The sequence below is a fragment of the Mobula birostris genome, chromosome 7 (genome assembly GCF_030028105.1).
Source record: "Mobula birostris isolate sMobBir1 chromosome 7, sMobBir1.hap1, whole genome shotgun sequence".
NCBI classification, from domain to species: domain Eukaryota; kingdom Metazoa; phylum Chordata; class Chondrichthyes; order Myliobatiformes; family Myliobatidae; genus Mobula; species Mobula birostris.
Window position 1 is genome coordinate 157,529,982 of NC_092376.1, and position 23,823 is coordinate 157,553,804.

At 39.8% G+C, this 23,823-nt stretch overlaps 1 protein-coding gene across 3 annotated transcripts in view; it reads right to left on the minus strand.

Annotated features, from left to right (window-relative positions):
• Nucleotides 1-940: 940 nt before the first annotated feature.
• rnf14 (ring finger protein 14) overlaps nt 941-23,823 on the minus strand; it is a 32,421-nt gene continuing 9,538 nt past the window's right edge. For 2 of the 3 annotated variants that reach the window (XM_072263990.1, XM_072263989.1), the window contains exons 2-8: nt 17,904-18,064; nt 17,206-17,354; nt 12,357-12,863; nt 8,295-8,523; nt 6,648-6,820; nt 4,090-4,220; nt 1,303-1,795 (exon numbers count right to left, since the gene is read on the minus strand). In XM_072263990.1, the coding sequence (XP_072120091.1) occupies nt 1,732-1,795; nt 4,090-4,220; nt 6,648-6,820; nt 8,295-8,523; nt 12,357-12,863; nt 17,206-17,354; nt 17,904-18,057 (1,407 nt within the window). In that variant the 5' untranslated portion in view covers nt 18,058-18,064 and the 3' untranslated portion in view covers nt 1,303-1,731. Of the gene's footprint in view, nt 1,025-1,302; nt 1,796-4,089; nt 4,221-6,647; nt 6,821-8,294; nt 8,524-12,356; nt 12,864-17,205; nt 17,355-17,903; nt 18,065-23,823 lie in introns of those variants that run through there. The other variant, XR_011886654.1, reaches the window with a different exon arrangement.

Genomic DNA, 23,823 nt, shown 5'->3' on the forward strand with positions numbered 1-23,823 from the left:
AAGAGTAGAGAAAAAAAAATACATGGATGTTGCTGGGACTGGAAGACCCAAGTTATAAGATTGAATTGGATAGGACTTTATTCCTTGGAACAGAGAAGATTGAGGGGAGATTAGAAAAAGGTATACAAAATTATGAGGGGGATAGATAGGGTAAATGCAAGCAGACTTTTCCACTGAATTTGGATGGGATTACAATTAGACGTCATGGGTTAAGGATGAAAGGCAAAAGCTTAAGGGGAACATGAGAGGAAACATCTTCACTCAGAGGGTCATGAGAATATGGAACGAACTGCAAGTGCAAGTGGTACATGTGAGCTCAATTTCAACATTTAAGAGATGTTTGGATTGGTACATGAATGGTAGGGCTATGGAGGGCTATGGTTCCGATGCAGGTCGATAAAAGCAGGCAATTTAAATGGTCTGGCACAGACTAGATGGGCCGAAGCAGTTTTTGTGCTGTACTTTTCTGTGATATAAATACAACATATTAAGCATTGCCCAGAAGGCAGGTTTAACAGGTCACCAAAATATGTTATTTCATTATTTCTTGAACTTCAGAGATTTATTTTTCATGATATTTGAATACATGTTACTCAAGTCAGTTAGCACCATTGGATTCAGTGAAAACTTACAGGATAAAGGAGGAATGTGTTATATAAATGGTGCTGAGATATTCCAAAAGTGAAATGATTTCTAATACTGAGGTAAGAAAATTCCAACTTTCTTAATGGGGAAAGGATTGAAAGGGAAAGGAAAAATAACAAAAATACTGCATCATTTTCTTCTTGTTTAACACAGTTAATTGTGGCTCTGGTCAACTTGTAGAGGAGCAGCTTCTAAATAGTTAAAAATTGAGAGTTGCTATGTTTTGCAATAGGTGATAAGTATTGACTCAGGCATTGAAGGAAATATAGACCAAAGACAATCATTTTTTTTATTATAACCATCAGGCATTTTATTTCAAGGTACAAAGTTTTAATGGTGTTTTTTTTTCTCTCAACTCCCTGCAAACCATCATAGTAACCTGCAATAAGTGAAACATAAAAACATCAGGACTAGATTAAATTTTTCTGCTGCTCTGAAATCAAAACTGTGTACGTATAAATGAAAGGCCACCACACAATTTATTCTGTAATTTGAACTGCATTTCAAAACCCAATTTCTTAGCCAAGGTTAGCTCACAAAACCTCATGATTAAACCTCTTTTCAAGATAATGCTTTCACGTCAATGTCCTAGTCAAAAAGCCTAAAGCCACAACAGCAAGTCTGCAAAAGCTCTGGGTATTGAGGAAAGAGTTATGATTTTCTTAGATTTTTTTTTGAGGAAGTGGCGGTGCTGTTAGTGCAGTGGAAAACCCAGCTTTTTTATATTTAAAATTGAATAGTGAACTTACTATTTCTCAACAGCAAATCATCCCAATGACAATGGTTTTCAACTCCATCAACTATTTTCCACATAATGCTGTCCAATGTTAAGTGAAACATGATTTTAGCCTTAAATTTATGTGCCTTTTTCCTTCGGATTTCTGCTCGAGAGATACATGTTTGAAAGCTGAAAATAAATCTATTAATAACTTAAACTGTGAGCCAGCAGTGTATTCTAAAAGCAAATGTTAATATGAGGGATTTTTTTGACCACAACTGGTTTAGATGAACAGTTTCTTGCCAGCTACAAATGCTTAACATATCAGCTTTGTGTAACGATGAATCCTTGCCAACTGCAGAAAACAGCTAAAAAATGTCATCATCTTCATCACTCAGGAATTCATCTTCTACCTCAATACCTTGGAAAAGCCTACAAATTAAAAAGAAAAGTTATATATACACAAAATGTCCACTCATGAAAACTAACATACATGCCATTAGTTAGTGTCAGCTATGGTTCAGTAGGCAGCACTTACTCCTGAGGGCTAAAAGGCTGTGAGTGTTATACCACAGCAGGGTGCTCAGCAGAAAGTTTGGAATGGCACTCCAGAACTGTACCAAAGTAGCTGGCAGGAGCATCATTTAGAAGGAGTCCATTCTGTGTTCTCAGGTGGCTGTAGAAGTTCCTTTCTTGAGGAGAGAGGGAGTGTTCTGCTTATCCTTCAACTACCTTGATTAGTACCGGTTACCCAGTCATGATCTCACTGCTGTTGTGGGAGTTTGCTCTGTGCAAACTGCCTGCTGCATTTCTTATCTTGCAAAGGTAATTACTCTGCTAAGATACTATAATGTTGCAATGTACTTTCAGAATCCCTAAGTTGCAAAAGATGCTACATAAATATGTTTTTATTTTAAATACACTGCAGCCCAAACTAGGAATTCTGTATTGTGGCAGAGTATATACAGGTTAATATTTTTAGAGCATGGCCAGGAGATGTACTTAGGTGTCATACAGATTATTGCAAGTTACCTAGAAGTGAACAATTTTTAATAATGTTTCATTGTGAAACAAAGTCAGAGTACAAGGCAAGTTGTCTGGAGTGTTTTGTTTATGAAGCAGAATCTATAGGGGATCTTTTGAATCAGCAGTTGGTACAAAAAATATGACTAGTTTCCGGAAAAATTTATCAGCTCAAACTATATCAACACTGAATCATTTCCAAATACTGTATGTCTGATGGAAAATTTCCAGTTCTTCAGACATTATTATCCATCCATTTATAGATCTTCAGTCTAGCTTTAGCTCCCATCATTTTTTAGCCACCTAAATGTTCATTATAATCCAGGAGTGGGAAGATTTCCTGGTCGTTAACTGCTTCTTGTTCTCATCCATATAATAGTGTGTTAATCCCTCTCTCCAGTGAACATATAATAAGGTGGTGTCACTTTTGCTAATAACATTTAAAGATTTTCACTTCTGCTTTCACAACTAAAAGGCTGTTTTCTGTTAAGAATTGTGTTGAACTTTGATTTAAACCACAAAAAAAATCTGGCAAGTTTTTATCCTTTTTGTAGCTTCCCTGGTCTATATGGTGTCATTTGTTCTGTCCCTCTTGCTGAGTGCTTCTGAGTCCACATCTTTAAGTTGGAAGGTCATAAGATATTATTCTACATACAAAAGTTGCTAAATATTATTCCTGTCCTTGTCCTTCATAATACATTTCCAATAATGATAGTTTTTCCACTGTCCTGGTTGGTCTACTTATAGAAATATCAGTGTCTACAGTACTGCACAAAAGTCTTCGGCACATATATATATGTAGTTAGGGTGCCTAAAACTTTTGCATAGTACTGTATTTGTCAACATGGAGTTTGTAAAACTGGTGGGAGCAAAGGATATTGGAAATGGTGAGAGTGGAGTGCCGTATGAAGGATGTAGGACAGGGGTGGAGGGGGTAGGTACAGAGAAGGTCACTTGATTCCAAACAATTGGTTTATTGATCATTACAGAATGCCTCTCTGGTGCTTCCTGCTCCCTGCCCTCTCCCTTCCTGTTTTCCCAACCATGATTCCCCTCTCCCGACCTCCTTCCCAATCTCAGTCCACAAACGAGACCCATATCAAAATCAGGTTTATCGTCACTCACATATCATAAAACTTTTTTGCAGCAGCAGCAGTACAGTGTAATATATGAAACTACAATATCATGGAAAAGTTTTGGCACCCTATATTATATACGTACAGCACTGTATTTACCCTTCTCTTTGGATGCTCTTTGTACATGGCTTCCTAAATACGAATGTTGTCAACCACACTCCAATTTCAGATCATTATCTGTGCTCACATCTTCTTCTCCCAGAATATTTCCTTTACCTTAGGATATTTACATCCCCACCTAACCCTTTCCCAAAGTGTATCCATGCATTTCCCTTGCTCAATGCTATACATATTCCAAAATAGAATATACTAAAATCCTCATGGCAAAATGCTGTTATTGAAACATTAACTATATCCAAAGCCAGAGATTTGCTGATACTTTATCACTGACTTATTTCTAAATATTTTCATACCAGCACATCTACAGGAGACTTATAGAACCTGAAGTTTTCAGGATTATGTGATCAATACAAATCCAGAGCTTCTAAGCAAATCAGTCAATAGTTAACAATGCAAGTTACTGGAATACCATGAAAGCCTTATTTGATTAATAAGAAAGAAACTCACGCATTGAAACACGGTGAGGAGGGATCACGGAAATGTCCATATGGATTTACTCTTGATAATGGGCATTGGCAAAGCCAACAGAAGTAGTGTTTACAGCCACCACAAGTCATCTTATTACATCCATTCATCTTCTGAAAAGACACACAAACCACATTTTACTGTAACATCCAGTGACAACCCAAACAATAAAAATACTATAATGCCATTGATGAGTTCTTGACTGGAGATTTACATTTTAAGCAAATATTTTGTAGATGGCATGGCACAGAGCACCAGAGTCTAATGTCTTGAAGCACTAATAATATGACGTTTATTGAAGCAGCATGCAAACCTTGAGCAGGAAGTTGCTTTTAGTTAGTATCCCAGGCTGTCACTAAACTTTAAAGGCATTAAAGTATGGTGGATTCCAGTTCATTGGGACCAGCATATTTCTACCCACTTAAGTGGCTGCCAATTAGTTGAAGTTTCATGGAAGTAGTTAAAAAGGCAAGCTACCATTTAACTGAGTAACAAATTATGTATTTAAATGAAATGCAAAATAAATTAGAACACTGCCAATGCTACTACAGTACTTTCAAACTGTATATTAGTTCCTAATAGTTATCAATGGTGGAACTGATCCAGTGCACTCTGCTCTGTACGGGATGTCCAGGAGGGGTAGCACCTCTGATGAAGGTACTTGTCATGTCCATTCCAGGTCAGCTCACACGCCTTTGGTCCCCACGGCACACTCAGCTCTCACCTGTGGCTTCAAGTAGCTGTTTACATGTGAAAGTGGCCTTGCTCAGGTACACTGCTTTGACAGGCATAGTTAGCCAGGTGAGGATAGCCGGCAGTAGCGTTCTCTGGTGAAATAGGGATATGCTTGTTCTAGCATTTGAAGTCAGCTCCAGCGGACTGGGCAGACGAGACCAACAGTGAGATCTAACGGCCAAGAAGGCGGTTCTGCAATGGTTTGTAGAGAGCAAAGGGCATGACAAGGCACTGAAGTCATGGTTATCCAATGCAACAAAGGAAGACCCCAGTTTGTGATGAATACTCATACCACTGGACCCGGACATCCAATGTCAACAGAGTGGAATTGTCCTAGTACAATGGCTTTTCTACTTTAAAAACTCTCCTGCACATTGTCAGATATGACGGACAACCAACACACGGCTGTGTTCTTTTGAATGACTGTAAATTAATATAAGGTATAAGGTATAACTTGAAATTCTTCTTCTCTGGGTGTACTTTGATAATAAAATTAACCTTATGAATAAAACTAGTGCAGATAATGGGCTGCCTTCATACAATGTTTTTGACGATTGTATCTTCCAAATCTTTATTTTCATTGTAACATTCAAGACAATTGTCAATACCTTCAAATTCTTCATAGTTCCTAACTTGTTGAAGTAGTGAAATCTTTTCATTTTCCCTCCCAGCTATTTCTGGCATCTCCAAGATAGAATGCTTGAAACTGGGGTGTGCAAAATAATTCTAAACAGTCTTACTGCTTATTTCTCACCAACTATCAGTGACAAAAAACACTGCTTTTTGAACACAAACTAATGAAAATGACGACATTTAAAAACTTTTCGCTCTAATCACGATGTAGTGCCTAATGGCCACAAAAGTTCACGTGACTGACGCTAGTTAGAAACCATTTAGCAACAACATTCTGTTCCAATTAAGTTACAGAATGTTTCAAATAAATGAAGAAAACCCGGATATATTCTCAATTAATTTTTGTTCTTTAAGAGTTGTCCCAAAAACGAGGCTGCCCCAAATAACCGATGAACCAATTAAATGGAATCCACTGTACTTCAAAAATGCTTTAAATATTTTTCCAAATGAACTACTAATGAGTGATGCAAATCATGCTTCACTGTGAGGCATGTTTCCAATTTTAACTTTACATCAAACAGTTCAAAGGAATGAAAAAAATTCTTGGGATATTTCTCATGTTTTTGAATAGCTAATGCACGAATGTTACAAGGCTTGGCAAGATAATGTATCTCTGGAAAATTCTAAAAATGTATTCATAACCATGACCAAAAATTGTTCATTTTAAAATAATGAAAATAACTTGATTTGTTCAATTTATTTCAGTATTCACTCATTTAAGTTGAAATTAGATAGTCCTATATTTTCTGTTAGAAGAAAAATCTGTAAATGGTGGGAATCTAGAATAAAAACAGAAAATACTGGAAATATTCATCATCAGGCAACATGTCCAGAGAAGTCAACAAAAGCTAATATGCTTTTACATTAATGACCCTTTATTGAAAAATCTTTAAAAATTATATATAAAAAACTACCTTAATTCAAAACAATGAACTCTTGAAATAGAAAATTAAAATTAAACCACTGGATTTTCAGATGCAAATACGGCACTATCATCAAAAAGACACTGCAAAAATTACCATTAACACACTAATTCTTCAAAAAACTAAGGGTTTGTTTAAGATGCTGAAAAATGCTTTTACAATATAAAGGAAAAATAAAAATCCAGTAAAGTAACTACCTCCGTATGTAACAAGAAAATCCAATATGAGCATTTAGGCTGATCAACTAACCTGTATGTTTGTACCACAGCGGGGACAAGGCTTAGAGTTTTCATCAAGCCATTCCTGGCTACACAACTCTTCCACTGCTTTTTCAATCATTCGACGGCCATAAGTCTTTTCCAGTAGCTTCTTCCCAGATTCATCTGATTCCAAATACTCATCCCGCAACTCAGCAAGTTTCTCTGAAGACACCAAAAAAGACTAAATATGAAGAGCAAATAAAATTTCTTTCCTTGAATATCTTGATAATCCAACAAATGTGAATGAGAGTGAGATTCAATTGCTAAATTGTTTTAGCCTAATTTTTATTGATCCTGGTGTTAGATTTAGATGGTGGCATTTAGTGATCCTGTTGTTGATGTGATTTTCCTACTGCTCAGACTTTACTGCATTAAAAGTAGACAGTAAACAGAGTATTAGAGTTTCTGCCTACATGTCAAAAGGAATTTCAAGAGCAAGTTATGCTCTGATGAAAGCTTGCTGATTTGAAACATGCTATGTCATTCTAACACATTATCTGCAGTTCAGATTTTCAGCATAGTTTAAAGTTAGACACTCAGCAATGAGCTGGACCTTCTTACTGAAAAGCTATTAAATTTTAACCTTAAAACCAACAGGGTGCTACTGCTAAGGAGATTCGGGAATATTTTCTAATCAAAAATTCTAAAACATCTCATGGAAAACACCAGTTATGTAACTGGGTTTCGATAGAAATTTTCGAAACTTAGGGAAGTTCCAAGCATTATTTGTGAACTGACTACTCTCAAAACCAAAACAACGTCTAGTCATTTACAGGTAATCTCTTGGTAGATACTTATGTAGAAATGTAAATATTCTTTTCTTCCAGTGTCACAAATTAACTACTTGCATTTGTGGTAAATTCTTGTAACTAGAAAGCCCAGCTTTGGAAGCATAAAGTTGTATTGTAGCTGGAATATAGATGTATGCACAGATTTTGAAAGGGTTAATTGTCACACTGAATCTGATGTTCGTTAAAACTTTTGATAAGAACTCTTCACTCCCAGCTGTTTTTATCTACCCATTATAGCCAATTCAACAAAATATTTGCAAAACGTATAAGTTCATATGGATTTTCATAAAAATAATAACTCCAAATAAAAAATACCATATTTGGTTTTCAAGAGACTGCAATTTTCACCAACCATACTGAAGCCCAGTAAACCTTACTACTCCTGAAATTCGAATCAACTTTTTTCCATATATAAATTCCATTACCCATAGTTGGCAGAAATTCTTCATGTTATAGTTGCAAAACTGGGTAACTGAAGGGTGTTATGTAAAGATCTTAAATTTCTAGTACTTTTCAGTTCTTTTATTTTTAAGTTTAACTTCATTTTTTTTATAAAAAGGTCAAGACTTCGCCCTGTAATCTTCTGCACCTACTACAACTAACCCTTCCCTCAGAACCTTCTCTTCTGTGAAAGCAAGGTAAAGTACAATGGAAACTAAAAAAAATAGTGTGCAGGAGTGCAAACTCAGGGCACTTCCTTTTTCTGGCTGACACCAACCGGAATACACTTCAAACCATAACACTACCTGCCTATGAAAACATTTCAAAATCCGTATCTATCTGCAATGGAACCAGAGGTAATTATAACTATTCTTTAAAAAAGCCAAGTGAGAACATTTTCTTACCTGCTTTTAACTTACAAGGAGAAATTCCATGGTAAGCCATTTCACATAGTGCACAAAAGGCATGACGACATCCTGGACAGAGACCCATGGTACTCCCAGGTTCAAGCAATACGACTGACCTACAAACGCTACGAGGACAATACACCACATCTGCCATGAGGTCTAATGAAGACTTAAGGAGAAGGTGATCATACCGTGCAAACATCTCCTCATCAACAAGATCTTTGACCTATAAAGATGCAATTTTTTGTACCTTCTTAACAAACATGCATTGTAAATGTAACATGACAAAAAAAAGTGTAAATTTGAAGGATTCATTTAATATAACTGCTCTCTCCCACTGCAGCCAAGAACAAGGAGGTAGGAGGGTGGGGGGGTGCAAAGGGGGTGATGAGAGTGGGGATGGGCGCAGGGTGGAAAGGATGCGAGACAGAGAGCGAGGGTGTGAGAGAGAAATTACACTTGATTAAAGTTAATTACAGAGGTATGAGGGAGAAGCCCGCCAGAGTTGAATGGAAGGGAAACCTAGCCAGAATGATGGAAGAGCAGCAAATGGCAAGGTTTCTGGGAGTAATTCAGGAGACTCAGTCGAATTTCATCCCAAGGAAGCAGCAGCATACTAAGGGATCAATGAGATAACCATGGCCTTTCAGCTTCACCAACACCTTCGCCTAGGAAATGGCCACTATTCTCACCTCTCTTGAATTTCTGCCAATTAGCGGCTCTTCTACTGTAAATATTGATGGAAGGTCCTTGCTCAGTTCCTCCTTTACTCTGTTCTCTATTGTTACTTCCTCAGCTTCATTTCCAACTGGTCCAATGTCTATTCTCGCCTCTCTTACCCTTGGCGCACCTAAAAAGAATTTTGGATTATTGACTGGTTTCCTCTCATATTTCATCTTCTTCTCCCCCCTTATAGTCAGTTGTTCTTTACTGCAGGGGTTCCCAACCTGGGGTCCATGAGCCCCTTGCTTAATAGCACTGGTCCATGGTATAAAAAAGGTTGGGAACCCTTGCTTTATTGACTTTTAAATGGCTCTCAATCATCTTTGCCATATTGTGTGTCTTCTCATTTGCTTTTAGACTGTCCCCAACTTTCCTCAGCAGCCATGGGTTGCCTTATTGTATCCTTAGTATGATTCTTCATCCTCGAGATGAAATTCTGCCATGTTTCCCCAAATCACTCACAGAAACTTCTGACATTGCTGCCCCAGTGTTTTCCCTGGTAGTATCCCTTCCAATCAACTCTGGCCACCTCCTCCCTCATGCCTCCGTAGTTATTTTTACTCAGTTGTAATACCATTACATTTAACTTCAGCTTCTCTTTCACATTATGGTCACTGCCTCCTAAAGATTCCTACACCTTAAGGTCCCTGATCAAGTTTGCCTCATTACACATCACCAAATCCAGAATGGCTTGTTCTCTAGTGGGCTTACCACAAGTTTCTCCAAACAGCAACCTTGTAGACATTTCACAAATTCCTTTTCATATAGTCCTCCTCTACCAACCTGATTTTCCCAGTCTATCTGCATATTAAAGTCAAAGTTTGAAGTTCAAAGCAAATTTATCATCAAAGAACATGTACTCAGAGATTGATTTTCTTGCAGCCATTCATTGTAAATAGAAAAAAAACACAATAGAATCGATGAAAAACTACACAACAGACAAGCAATGTGCAAAAGACAACAAGCTGTGCAAATACAAAAAGGAAAGAAAATAATAATAAATAAACAATAAACATCAAGAACATGAGTTGGAGAGTCCTTAAAAGTTAGTCCACCATGATCATAACATTGCCCTTCCTTATATGCCTGTCCTATCTCCTGGAGTATTTTATGCTCACATCCTGACTACTACTCAAAGGCCTGTACATAACTCTCATCAAGAACTTTTTACCTTTCTACACACAAAGATTCTACGTCACTTGACCCTATATCGCTCTTTGCTATTTACTTAATTTCATTTTTTACCAACAGAGCCATCCATCTCACTGTTGGCTGTCTTTTCAATAGGATGCATATCCTTCTAGTTTTAGCCCCCAGCTCTTATCCTCTTTTGCCACATCTCTGTGATGCCCATAACATTGCACCCAACAATTTTGATCTGGGCGTTAAACTCATTTTCTTTGCTGTTATGTATACTGCAAGTGGGCCCTTCATCTTTCTGAGAAAGCTTTTAGCCTTCTGGTCTCAGAACTGTGTTTAGCAATTTAAGATAAAAACCACTGTTTCCATTTGCATCTCACAGCATGCATCTTTTGTTTCTGTCCTCCCATTTGCCATTGCACTTCCACCCTCTTTTTGTTTAATATCTCTTTCCTTCCACTCTCCCTACATCTTAAAAGTTACATGTAGTGACTGCTGTGGCTTAATGGCTGGCAGTCCCAGCTGCAGGCCAGCAGGCTCCATATTCAGGCGTGACACTGTAGCTCTGAATTGTGAGACGTGCCATCTATTGGCTTTGACTTTAAAACAAGAGTCCATCTGCTGCCCAAGGTGGACATAAAATGAGTTAGTTTTCAGTGTAGGATGGGTTTTCCCAGTATTTCTGACCAACATGTACCCTCTGTCCACATCACTAAAATAGGATCATCAGTCATTATCATGCCGCTGTCAAAAAGAGTGCACAAACTGGCTGCTCTATAGTATTTCCTATATTACTCTGGTACATATTCCAAAGTGGTTTACTGACCACAAAATGTTAAGGATTGTAGTGAAAATAATGTTAAAGCATGCATATAAAAGCAAGTCTGTCTCCTCCCCCCTTCTCTCTTCTTCTACTCCCCATTTGGTACCCTCTTACCTCTTTCCTTCTCCTCACCTGCCTATCACCTCCCTCTGGTGCCCCTCCTCCTCCCCTTTCTCCCATGGTTCACTCTCTTCTTATTAGATTCCTCCTCCTTCAGCCTTTTATCTTTTCCACCTATCAACACCCAGCTTCTTAATTCATCCCCACCTCCCCCACCCATCTAACTTTTTCTTCACCTGGCTTCACCCATCACCTTCTAGTTTGTACTCTCTCACCTCTCCCCACCTCATTCTGGCTTCTTCTCCATTCTTTTCCAGTCCTGGTGAAGGAACTCGGCCCAAAACATAGTCTCTATTCCTTTCGATAACTGGAAAATTGTTTTCAATGTCATGGAAAAATTAAGGAGAAAATAAGCAAAGACAATGAAAGGCTGCAGAAATTATCCTGGGGAAGACTGATACTATTATGGCACTGACAACAGGAATTCTGCAGATGCTGGAAATTCAAGCAACACACATAAAAGTTGCTGGTGAACGCAGCAGGCCAGGCAGCATCTCTAGGAAGAGGTGCAGTCAACGTTTCAGGCCAAGACCCTTCGTCAGGACTAACTGAAGGAAGAGTGAGTAAGGGATTTGAAAGTTGGAGGGCGAGGGGGAGATCCAAAATGATAGGAGAAGACAGGAGGGGGAGGGATGGAGCCAAGAGCTGGACAGGTGATAGGCAAAAGAGATACGAGAGGATCATGGGACAGGAGGTCCGGGAAGAAAGACGGGGGGGGGGGGGAACCCAGAGGATGGGCAAGGGGTATATTCAGAGGGACAGAGGGAGAAAAAGGAGAGTGAGAGAAAGAATGTGTGTATAAAAATAAGTAACAGATGGGGTACGAGGGGGAGGTGGGGCATTAGCGGAAGTTAGAGAAGTCGATGTTCATGCCATCAGGTTGGAGGCTACCCAGACGGAATATAAGGTGTTGTTCCTCCAACCTGAGTGTGGCTTCATCTTTACAGTAAAGGAGGCCGTGGATAGACATGTCAGAATGGGAATGGGATGTGGAATTAAAATGTGTGGCCACTGGGAGACCCTGCTTTCTCTGGCGGACAGAGCGTAGATGTTCAGCAAAGCGGTCTCCCAGTCTGCGTCGGGTCTCGCCAATATATAAAAGGCCACATCGGGAGCACCGGACTGGGAGACTGCTTTGCTGAACATCTACGCTCTGTTCTTTAAATTAAGGGAGTAACAATCAGGTCACTTCCATTCTACTGTTGTTAATATGCAAAATAAATATCAAGATATCAATGATTAAAAACTCTTACTTGGGCTGGTGTAGCAATTGAAGTACACTTTGGTTCCGGACAGTTAAGGCACTGGACGTTCCCATCATGGATCTGAATCTCAAAATATTCTTTCAAACAGGCTTTACAGTACACATGTTGACACTCCTTAAAGTACATGCAGTCAGTGCCAAGCTTTTCAGAAAAGCATACACTGCAGGTGAACACCTTGTTATTGAAAACTTGCTGTTGCTGCTTCTGATCAAAGTCCAAGATTTCACGTAAAACACTAGCCCATGATGCCACATCCTGAATAGCCCTAGGATCAAGGGGAGACTCTGCTTTGTCCAGCAATCCAAGCTCTTTTTTCTTATCAGTTGAGAAAATGCAATCAGATGTTGCTTTAATGTTTCTTTGTATTCGTAAAGGTGACTCAATTTGTAAAAAGGAGAGAGTCTCTTCTTTTAAGAATTGCACCCATGAAAATAGCACAACACAATTGCCATTGTCATTCCAAATTTTATCCAAGTAAGTACAAAGTGCAGAGAGCTGTGTGGAAACAAGTAACCCAGTTATTAAACAACACATGAACTAAAGTACAGAACTATTAGAATTACAATGAAGTACAGCAACATTTGCACCAACATTGACTCCAAAATGCTACAAGGAGAATGGAAATATTTTTTTAAAGTATTCTGTGACATGTCAGCCTGTTTGTGGAATCGTGCAAATTATCTGAAAGCTGTTTGGCCAATGACTTGTGCCACATTCTAGCCTGTTGATTGTTATCTCGCAATACAATAATGCTCCCATATCCACATATTGCCCTTTCATCCAATAATCCAACTTCTTCCAGAGAAATGGTACGACATCTATGTTCCCTATTGTGACTGTAGTGGAATTTTATCTTAACAAGTAATTGTTATTTATGGCACAGACTCTTCCGGTAAGATGGTGGTATGCTCGGAAGCAGCAGCCACTCCAGGTCCAATCAACGGTATAATTGTTCACCCTTTAAGTTTTTTTTTATTAATTGCAAGGCACTGCTGGATGCCAAGAACAAGAAGTACTGCAGTTCTGTCCATCAGTGAGATGGAACTGGATTTACTGCATACATTTGTTGTGTTGTTGCCTAGACTTGTTGCATACCATTGTTGTGCACAGTGTGAGCGATTGCCTTGGACATTTTTATTGTGATCTCAAGACTCTATTGAACGTTAGTAATGTAGAATACGACAAGTCCAGTTTGAGGGCTGGGAATCTGCGTTGCCTCAGTTGTGGTGAGGACTAGGCCCTCATGCCGTGGAGTCGCCTGTTTCAGCCGCCCAGGGGAGGAGATGCTGGAGATGCTGTGGGAGAGAGCAGAGGCCTCCCTGGGCATGCTGAAGTCTGTACTGGATTGGGGGCTGGCCCAATGGTGCTGCCCTCTGGTCAGCAGAAGAACAAGCTGGATCAGGTCCATTTACCATCAATCTACAGGCCATGCTACTCAGAGACTTGGGCTATATATTTTTTTTCTTTCTGACTGTATGTTTTTCTGCTATCGTAACCATATGTTGTATGAGCAGTGTGCTGTCTGCTGTTGCTAATATGTTTTGCACTTGGCCCCACAGGAATACTGCAGCCTTTGACTACATTCATGTATGGTTGAATGATAATTAACTTTGAACTTGACATAAAAATATTGTCTTCCACTTATTTCTACAACTCTTTTCTCCTTCCGAGCTATTGATTAATAATCGGACTAAATTGAACAGCATAGTTCAGTTCAACATTGCCCACTTGTTCCTAATGGAAACAAGAAGTTATTACAGATGAAAATAATTCCATAATTACTAATGTCTGACAGAAATTACTAAAAACAGTCAGCAGCAGAAATCAATGTTAATATTTCCCTCCATTTCCAAGGATTAATTGTAACAGATTGAAAAAAAATCAGTAAGTATTAGAAGGTAAATCTTGATCTCCAGGGCTTTAGTGATTAATTAAGAATATGTCCATAAGGGAACTGTCAATTCCCTTATAGCATGCATTCAAAACTAAAGACAATGAAAGTATATCATTGATTTCCTACCAATGGAGTTTCTTCAAAAAACACAAGCAGATTTATAGAAAAAATTTTTGTATTGCATCCACCCAATCCACTTGCAAGTATCTTTTTCCAGTCATGTCATAGATTAATTCTCAAACCCATAGATTATATCAATTTCATAATCCCACAAAACAATACTTCATAGAACACATATGATGTAAAATGCTAAGGCACAAAAGGCATTATAAAATTTATAACCCGTAAAACAAAGATAAAAATAAAATACTGGAAACATTCATTAGCTCAGGGAGCATCTTTAATCAACTTGAAACGTTAACTGTTTTTCACTAGAGACCTTGCCTGACCTACTAAGTATTTCTAAAATTTCCTTTTTAATTTTATGTTAATATGCCTAATGTGTAAACCACTGATGACTTAAGATAAGACCATAAGATACAGGAGCTGAAGTAGGCCATTCGGCCCATCGAGTCTGCTCCACCATTCAATCATGGGTTGATCCAATTCTTCCAGTCATCCCCACTCCCCTGCCTTCTCCCCATACCCTTTGATGCCCTGGCTAATCAAGAACCTATCCATCTCTGCCTTAAATGCACCCAATGACTCAGCCTCCACAGCCGCTCGTGGCAACAAATTCCACAGATTTACCACTCTCTGACTAAAGTAATTTCTCTGCATCTCTGTTCTAAATAGACGTCCTTCAGTCCTGAAGTCATGCCTTTTTGTCCTAGACTCCCCTACCATGCAAGCTAGTTGTACGTGAAAATCAAAGAAAAAAAATAAAAGTTTGAATGTTCAAAGAATTAGGAGTTCATACCTCTCCAATTAACATAAGAATTCGGCGGTGCTTTTGTAAAGAAGATATTAACCAAGATATCTGACCATGAATTTATCTAACAGATAAAATGGAGTTAAATTACATTTGAGTGGTGGATTGGAGAGACCTCTCTAGCAAAGGAGGTGTAAGACCCCTCCTCCACTAGCTTGCAGGTCACTCTTGGGCAAGGTGTAGCACTTGCTTAGCCACCCGACCAGGGTCAGGTGAAGCCACAGGAGCAGGTGGTGAATGGTCATATGAGCAGCCGGTGCACATCACAAGTCCTGGTTATGTGACCACTAATGCCAGGCACTCAATCTCCGAAGAGTATTGATAATGGCTGAGGTCACCAGAAGAAGGCAATGGCAAACCAATTATGTAGAAAAATTTGCCAATAACAATCATGATCATGGAAGGACCATGACCACCCTCTATAAGACATGGCACATAACATATGAATAAAACGGGGGCCTACAGAGCTCTACAAAGAAAAGGTGTTTCTCGCAGGTAGGTGGTGATTATTTAAAAAGAGAGCTTCATGGGCATTGTCCATTGTACGGCGCCTATCAGTGGTGTCAACAGAGCTCTGAGAACTAAATAAAAGTACAGAGTATTCGCTGATTGGTAGGAGGCAGCGAGTGGGAATAAAAGGATCCTTTTCTGGTTGGCTGCCAGTGGCTAGTGGTGTTCCGCAAGGGTCGGTGATGGGGCCACTTCTTTTTATGCTGTATATAATTGATTTAGATGATGGAATAGATGCCTTTGTTGCCAAGTTTGCAGATGATATGAACATTGCTGGAGGGGCAGGTAGTGTTGAGGAAACAGGTAGGATGTAGAAGGACTTAGACAGATCAGGAGAATGGGCAAGAAAGTGGCAAATGAATTACAATGTTGAAAAATGCATGCTCATGTACTTTGGTAGTAGAAATAAATGTGCGAACTATTTTCTAAATGGGGATAAAATCCAAAAATCTGAGATGCAAAGGGACTTGGGAGTCCTTGTGCAGAACACCCTGAAGGTTAATTTGCAGGTCGAGTTGGTGGAGAGGAAGACAAATGCCATGTTAGCATTCATTTCAAGAGGTCTAGAATACAAGAGCAAGGATGTGATGCTGAAGCTTTATAAGGCACTGGTGAGGCCTCACCTTGAGTATTGTGTACAGTTTTGGGCCTCTCATCTTCAAAAAGATGTGCTGGCATTGGAGAGGGTCCAGAGGGGGGTCACAAGGATAACTTCAGGATTGAAAGGGTTATTATACAAGGAACGTTTGATGGCTCTGGGTCTGTATTCGCTGGAATTCAAAAGGATGAGGGGGGAATCTCATTGAAACCTTTCGAATGTTGAAAGGCACAGACAGAGTAGATGTGGTCAGTGGGTGTATTTAAGGCAGAGATTGATAGGTTCTTGATTAGACATCACATCAAATATTATGGGGAGAAGGACAGGAACTGGGGTTCAGGAGGAGAAAAAGAAAGGATCACCCATGATTGAATGGCAGAGCAGACTCAGTGGGCCAGATGGCCCAATTCTGTTCCTATGTCTTATGGACTTATAGTCTAAAATTACATTACTTTTCACTGTATATATTGGAATATGTATTACTGGCACATAATTAAAAAGTAAGATTAACTCATTTTTATGGTTTCATAAGTTCAAGGTTCAACATAACCAAATGCCATTTCAGTTATATACTTTTATAACATATTCAATAATATAACTTGAACATCACTAGAGCATTTTGCCTGCGAAGCTGGTAGAGCCAAGTACTTACACAATTAAAAGGCATCCAAATTGAATGGCACTTAAGCTGCCAAGACATAATACACAATAAACCAAGTGCTGAAAGTGAGATTAGCTGAAGAACCTATTTCTGTGTTGCTTGACTCTATTAATATCCAACAAAGCATTGGAATAAACATTTTGAGATTTGTTTTTACAAAAGTTGTACTTCTAACTATATTTCATCACAAAATGTGTGTGAAATAAAAAATACAACATTTTAGGAAAGAAGAATGAGACAAACCTGAACTCGGGAAAGCCACTTGCAACTCAAGGTATATTTAGGAGGTGAACATGATGGATAATCTGGTGGAAATTCAAAATTCAACAGAATAGGGGGCAGAAACGAAACAACATATTCAATCTGATCCTTCTTATTCTGCTTCTCATCACCTGGGTAAAGAAATAAAATGTTAGTGGATGACTGATGCTTTAAGTTTGATAAACCATCTTTTAAGAGCATAAGAAATTGCAGGAATGGATCAGTCAGACCCTTATGTCTACTATCAATTCGATGTTAGCTGATCACTTACCTCAGTGCCACTTTCCTACACAAACCCAAATCCCTTGACTCTGTTGATACCTAAAATTGTATTGATCTGTTGTGAATATATTCAGTGTTTGACCCTCTACTGCCCTCAGTTTCGAAAGATTCACCACCTAGTCGTTGATAAAATTTCTTCTCAGCTCTGTCCTGCATGGCTGCTTCCTAGACACCACAGCAAAGCAAAGTACTTCCATAAGACTTATGTGAACTTCCATAAGTATTTGATTAATGTGATCATTCTTCTAAACTCAAGGGGGGAAAAGGCTCTGTCTGCTTAGTCTTTCATCATACAATAAACTTGCCATCCCAGGAATAAAGCTGTTGAGCATTTGTTGTGTTTTCTCTACCTGTGCAACATACAGATTTTTAAAACATTAACCGACTGTTCAACTTACCACAAAAAAGTATTTTGAAGTTTGCTGGTAATTCCAAACAGATGATTATTTCTCCACCCTGAGAAGATTCTGCATGTAGAAATTCATTCTCGCCATAAATGCTGGCGAGAGCCAGCAGCTCATCCTCTTGCTCTTCCTTATCCCTGGAGGACATTTAGATTCTGGGGAATTGGACAAGTTAAAAGAATCCACTGATACGAAATAGCAAATCCTGAGTTGCAAACAGCAATCTTAAATCTGATTTTCTATCCATTCTTACTTTGATTTCAAATAGAATTTTTATGCCATACAATAAAAAGGTTTTTGGTTGGTGAGTTAAATGAAAAATCCCTGGGAGCACACTTTGTACTTTTTCACATGAGAAACATTGCATGTGAAAAACCCCTTTTAGTGAAATGACATCACAATGATAACAATTTTTGCCCCTCCCCCAAAAAATCACTAAGGATCACTGTGTTTTCTTAAAAATAAATCAATATTGAAGGTATGGTTCATTTTATTGATTTTACTGCTGCAATACACAAGTAGAGTGCAATAGTAACCAAGGGTATTATTATGCTGCATTGTGATAAGTTGAACAATGCCTACCACAGCTTTCATGTGAGGGTAACCAAAACCTAGAAACTGAAAGTAACCTTACAATAAGGATGAAGGGTTAACAATCAAATTTAATAATTCTATATAAAATTATTAAAGCTGTACCTCAGTGGTTTATGATGAACCACTTTAACAATATCCAATTTTAATAATAAATAAAAAAGTGACTGGCTCACTCAGTTATTTTACATTGGCTCCAACTTTGAAATCCACTGTAATAGAAGTTAGATTTTCAAACTGTTTGATATCCTGGACTCCCTTCCTTTGTACGTTGATCAGAAAACTTAGATTTTTCTTTTGAAAAAGCATGTCGAACTTTTACTTTTAATTAAGACTGCAATCTCTTATAAATTAATTTCAAAATAATTTCAAATAAATTAATTTCAAATTATGGCTGATTTGCAATTCAAGAGAAAATTTTTAAAAAACAAAAGAAAGTGTTAAAGCTTTTAATAAGGTCCCCTGAGGGAAAAAATCCAAACAGATATTTCATTCAATGGTAAGGGTAAGAAATTATGAGTTTTGCTTTATTTCTGTTGGCTTTTTTGTGGGGAGGGGGAAGAAAAAGAAAAGGAAAAAAAAAGAAAAAAAAGGAAGTTATATAATGCAGCTTGATCAAACCACTGTCCCTTAAAAGTGATTTAAAGTAGGAAGTATAACAGGCTTTGACAATCTCAACCTGGGTTCTGACAGAATTCTATACACATATTAAGAACAATTTTAATTGTACATTTGACATGCAATGCCTGCTCCTAACAATGATCCAAGTTAGGATCTGCTTATCAAAGAGATTGAAACATCTAGTCCTATGAGCTCAAATATAAATCTGATTCACCAGTGACTGCTGTGAAAGAGCAGCTGACAAAGTCCTGGTGACATCTTGGAAAGACAGGTGACAGGAGGGAAACACCCCATTGGGGTTACCATGGACGAGCTACCCATGGCAGCAGTCTTCTTTTGCCTAAATAGCATACAGGCATCAACCACTGATGGCTACAAGAACCACAAAAAGAAAGATACTCCCAGAGTCAGTGAGAGCAAGGGGCACAAGATGACTCAAGGATGGATATTTCAGTAACAGAACATGGCATGACTTTGACTGAGAAACATAGGCAGTATAGTAATTGAGTCAGTGACATCAGCAGGAAGCACACTCCAGAGTTGCATCTGTGACTGGTCTAAAGTAACATCAGCTAGGGGCTTGAAGATACACCAAAGCCGGATGAAGTGCTTGAAGGGGACAAGACTGGGACCTTGCATCGACCAGTATTTCTTGAGGGAAAGATCGAGCAAGTCAAATGAAGTTCAAAGGCAGGATGGAACCCAAAGTCCGCAGAGCATCACTAACCCAGGCGCAGTCTCAGAAGTGTACATCAGCACTGAAGACCACTGGTCACAGGAAAGACAAGGCCAGTCAGTAGAAAAGAAGCTGCAAGTAAAAAGCCATGCGTGAAATGGCTGAAAACCTGTAACAAGAAAGAGTGGGCAATGATCAACGAGGATCTATGCAGACTCCTCAGTGGTCTAAAGAGCACAGTCGAGAAGAGAATTGAGAGGATGGGGAACCTCATATACCACTACGGAGCAGAAAAACTTGGAATGAGGGAAAAAATTAAGACAAAGCTTCATGTACAGCACAAATCAAGACGACAAAAGGAGATAGGTGGCTTCATTAAGGAGAGATGGCAACTGAAGAAACTGTGGTGAAAAATCAACCATAGAGGAAAGAAGGAATTAACATTCTACAGGTAGGACCAAAGGCACATCTGTTGACTCTAAGGAGGGCAGAAAACCTCAGGCCTTGAAGAAAGAGGAAAGCACACACTCGGACACGATTATATTAGGACCACTACAAGTTCATGAAAAGCATTTTCACAAAGCAGAAGAATAGAACTCCTAAGATGTCAAAGGAAGAGCTGGAAGATCATCTAAAGCTGTCATACTCAGACAGCCTGACAGCCGAACACATCTCAATACCTTCAGATATGCCACCCATCCACCCTCCACATCAGCAGTTTGACATCAGTCCCCCCAGATATAGCGAGATAATAAAAGTAGTAAAATGAGCGAGGGCTATTTCAGTGCCACGATCAGATGGAGTTCCGTACAAACTTTACAAAAGTGCACCAAGAGTCCTGAACTTCTTATGGAAACAGATGAAGCTGGTCTGGAGGAATAAACTTGGCGGCAGGCAGAAGGAATTCTAATTCCTGAAGAAAAGGATTCCTCAGAAAGCGGACAGTTTCAGCAAATAAATCTATTAAATGTTGAAGGGAAAATATTTTTTGGTGTCATAGCACAAAGGTTGTCTGCTTACCTGGAGAAAACAACTTCATCGACACACATCTGCAGAAGGCAGGGATGCCGGGTTTCTCTGGCTGCTTGGAACACACAAGTATAATTTGGCATCAAATACAAACTGCTCAAAGGGAAAGAAGAGACCACCATGTCTCGTTCTTCCACCTAGCCAGTGCCTTTGGGAAATAAGCTCACATAACCTCTTATGCTCTTCATTTGAATTCTCCGTGTACTAGAATGTGTTACAACCCTGGTCAAAGCCTTCTTTCAAGATCTCCAGGTCTCACTGATAACCGCAGAGTATAACACAGCCTGGCAGCCTGTGGAGATAGGCATTTTGGCAGGATGCACCATCTCTCCGCTAGCCTTTACCATGGCAATGGAAGTAATCATTAGAGCTTCTAAATGCATAGTAGGAGAATGACTGAAGTCAGGACTATGCCTACCACCAATCCGAGCATTTATTAATGATTTAAACATCCTGTGTTGGCGCATGGCCAAGTGGTTAGGGCGTTCATCTAGTGATTTGAAGGTCACTAGTTCGAGCCTTGGCTGAGGCAGCATGTGTGTCCTTGAGCAAGGCACTTAACCACACATTGCTCTGCGACAACACCAGTGCCAAGCTGCATGGGTCCTAATGCCCTTCCCTTGGACAACATCAGTGGTGTGGAGAGGGGAGACTTGCAGCATGGGCACCTGCTGGTCTTCCATACAACCTTGCCCAGGCCTGCACCTGGAAACCTTCCAAGGCGCAAATCCATGGTCTCATGAGACTAACGGATACCTAAACATCCTGACAACTACCATCCCATGTACCAAACGGTTGCTTGAGAAACTCCATTCAAGCATCAAATGGGCCTGAACGACAATTAAAACGAAGAAGTTTAGGAGCATTTCTATAGTCAAGGGAAGGCTGGTCAGCTACAAGTTTCATGTGGATGGGAAAGTAATTCCTAATGTGTCAGAAATGCCAGTTAAAAGCTTGGGGTATTGGTATGATGTAAACTTCAGTGATACAGGTCAAGTGAAACTGCTGAGAGAAGAAATCACGAAAGGGCTTAAAGTCATTGATAAGACCTTGTTGCCAGGAAACCTCAAGCTCTGGTGCCTTCAGTTTGGATTGCTCCCTCAGGTGTTGTGGCCACTGACTCTATATGAAGTCCCTATCACTCATGTTGAAAAGCTGGAGAGGACAGTTAGTTCCTTCACTGAGAAGTGGATGGGCCTACGAAGATCACTAAGTAACATCTACCTCTATAGCAAAGGAGCTCTGGAGTTGCCTGTCACGGGCTGACTGGAGACTTCAGGTGTCCAAGGTGAGACATGAGATGACTTTCTCAGAATCTCCTGACAGTATTGTCCAGGATACGGCACCCAGGACCTTAACAGGGAGAAAGTGGTGTCCAGCAGAGTCAGTACCACAGGCAAAAGCAGCACTCAGGTTTGCAGACACGCAATCTGGAAGAGGGAACCTTGACACAGGATCAAATAGGTCCATTTGGCAAAAGGTGACAACACAAGAGCAACGGTGAGCTATGGTGGTGGAGGGAGTACAGCAACAGGAGCAGCAGATGAGGTACACAAGAGCAGTGTCTCAGGCAAAAAAAGACAAGATGAGAAAACATTGCGAAAAGAAAATTCAGCTGGAAAGACTTGTGGGAAAAGGAAGGAAGAAAGATTAGCTTCCTTGTATGAGCTGTACATGATGTTCTCCCAACTCCCAAAAAATCTGGACCAGTGGCTCGGTGAAGACCCATCTTGCCCACTCTGTGCAAACCTCAAGCATGTCCTCTCATCTTGCAAAGTAAGCCTCACTCAAGGAAGATACACATGGAGGCACAACCAGGTCCTCAGATGTTTGTCACCCAAGGCTGAATAACAACTCTAAGCCCCATATGACTGGAAGAACCACTATCTCCTTTGTCCAACAATGGCAGACAGTGCCACCCTCAGTGACACCATTGGTGTCAGGCATACTGGAGCCTGCTATGACTGCAACATGGCTGTTGATCTTGACAAAAGGCTAATATTTCCCCCGGAGATAACCACTACCACCCTCAGACCAGATTTGATTTTGAGGTCCAGCAGCCTGAAGGCTGTAGTAATCTCAGAGCTCACCGGGCCCTGTGACGATGCAGTCTGCGAGGCGCATGAGTGGAAACGTGAGATACGCTCAGCTGACCACAGATGCTAAGCTGTGTGGATGGAAAGTGCAGATTTTCACCGTAGAGGTTGGCTGCAGAGGATTTGTGGCTACTTCACGTCAGGTTGCTGAAGGGATTGGGAGTCCGAGGCCAGGGCCAGTGACAAGCTGTAAAAGAACTCGCGGAAGTAGCCGAGCGAAACAGCCACTGGTTATGGATGAAGAGGAGTGACTGCATCTGGGCCCTAAAGTGACCCATGGGTGGCCAGATGTGAAGGGGGTGCACCTGGGACATCGGGTCGCACTGTTCAGCCCTCTGGAGATGTAGTAGGCTTAAATTAATGAAACATCTAAAAAAGGGGCAGGGGTGCCCACGTGATGACCCCTGGGAAGTATCTGCCACCCACCAAGCCCCACCTCAAGATCTCCTGCACATGGATGACATCAAGCTGTATGCCAGATATGAAAGAGACATTGACTCACTAACCCACCTGACAAGGGTGTACAGCAGAGACATGAGGACATCATTTGGACTGGAAAAGTGTGATAAAGTTTAAGGGAATGGGGGATTCTCAGATTCCTGTAAACAATGAATTAAGTACTGACTATGTCTGTGACTGCAGTGTGTTTGAATAATGTCTCACAGCTGCCTTCTTTATGATGATTAAAGTTCGCCCAGAGCTACATAGATGTCTCTGGGCTTTTCACACCTTTTGATTTTGACAAAAAGCAGTACCTGATGGAAATTAGACAGAACATTCCTTTCTTAATTAAAGCACAAATTTGATGGATGTTCTTATCTTTGTAATTAAGTTGTGGCTCCAGCAAACCAGGTTGGACATTCTTTTCTTTAATTAAGGTGGCTGGAGTGTCTAACAAATT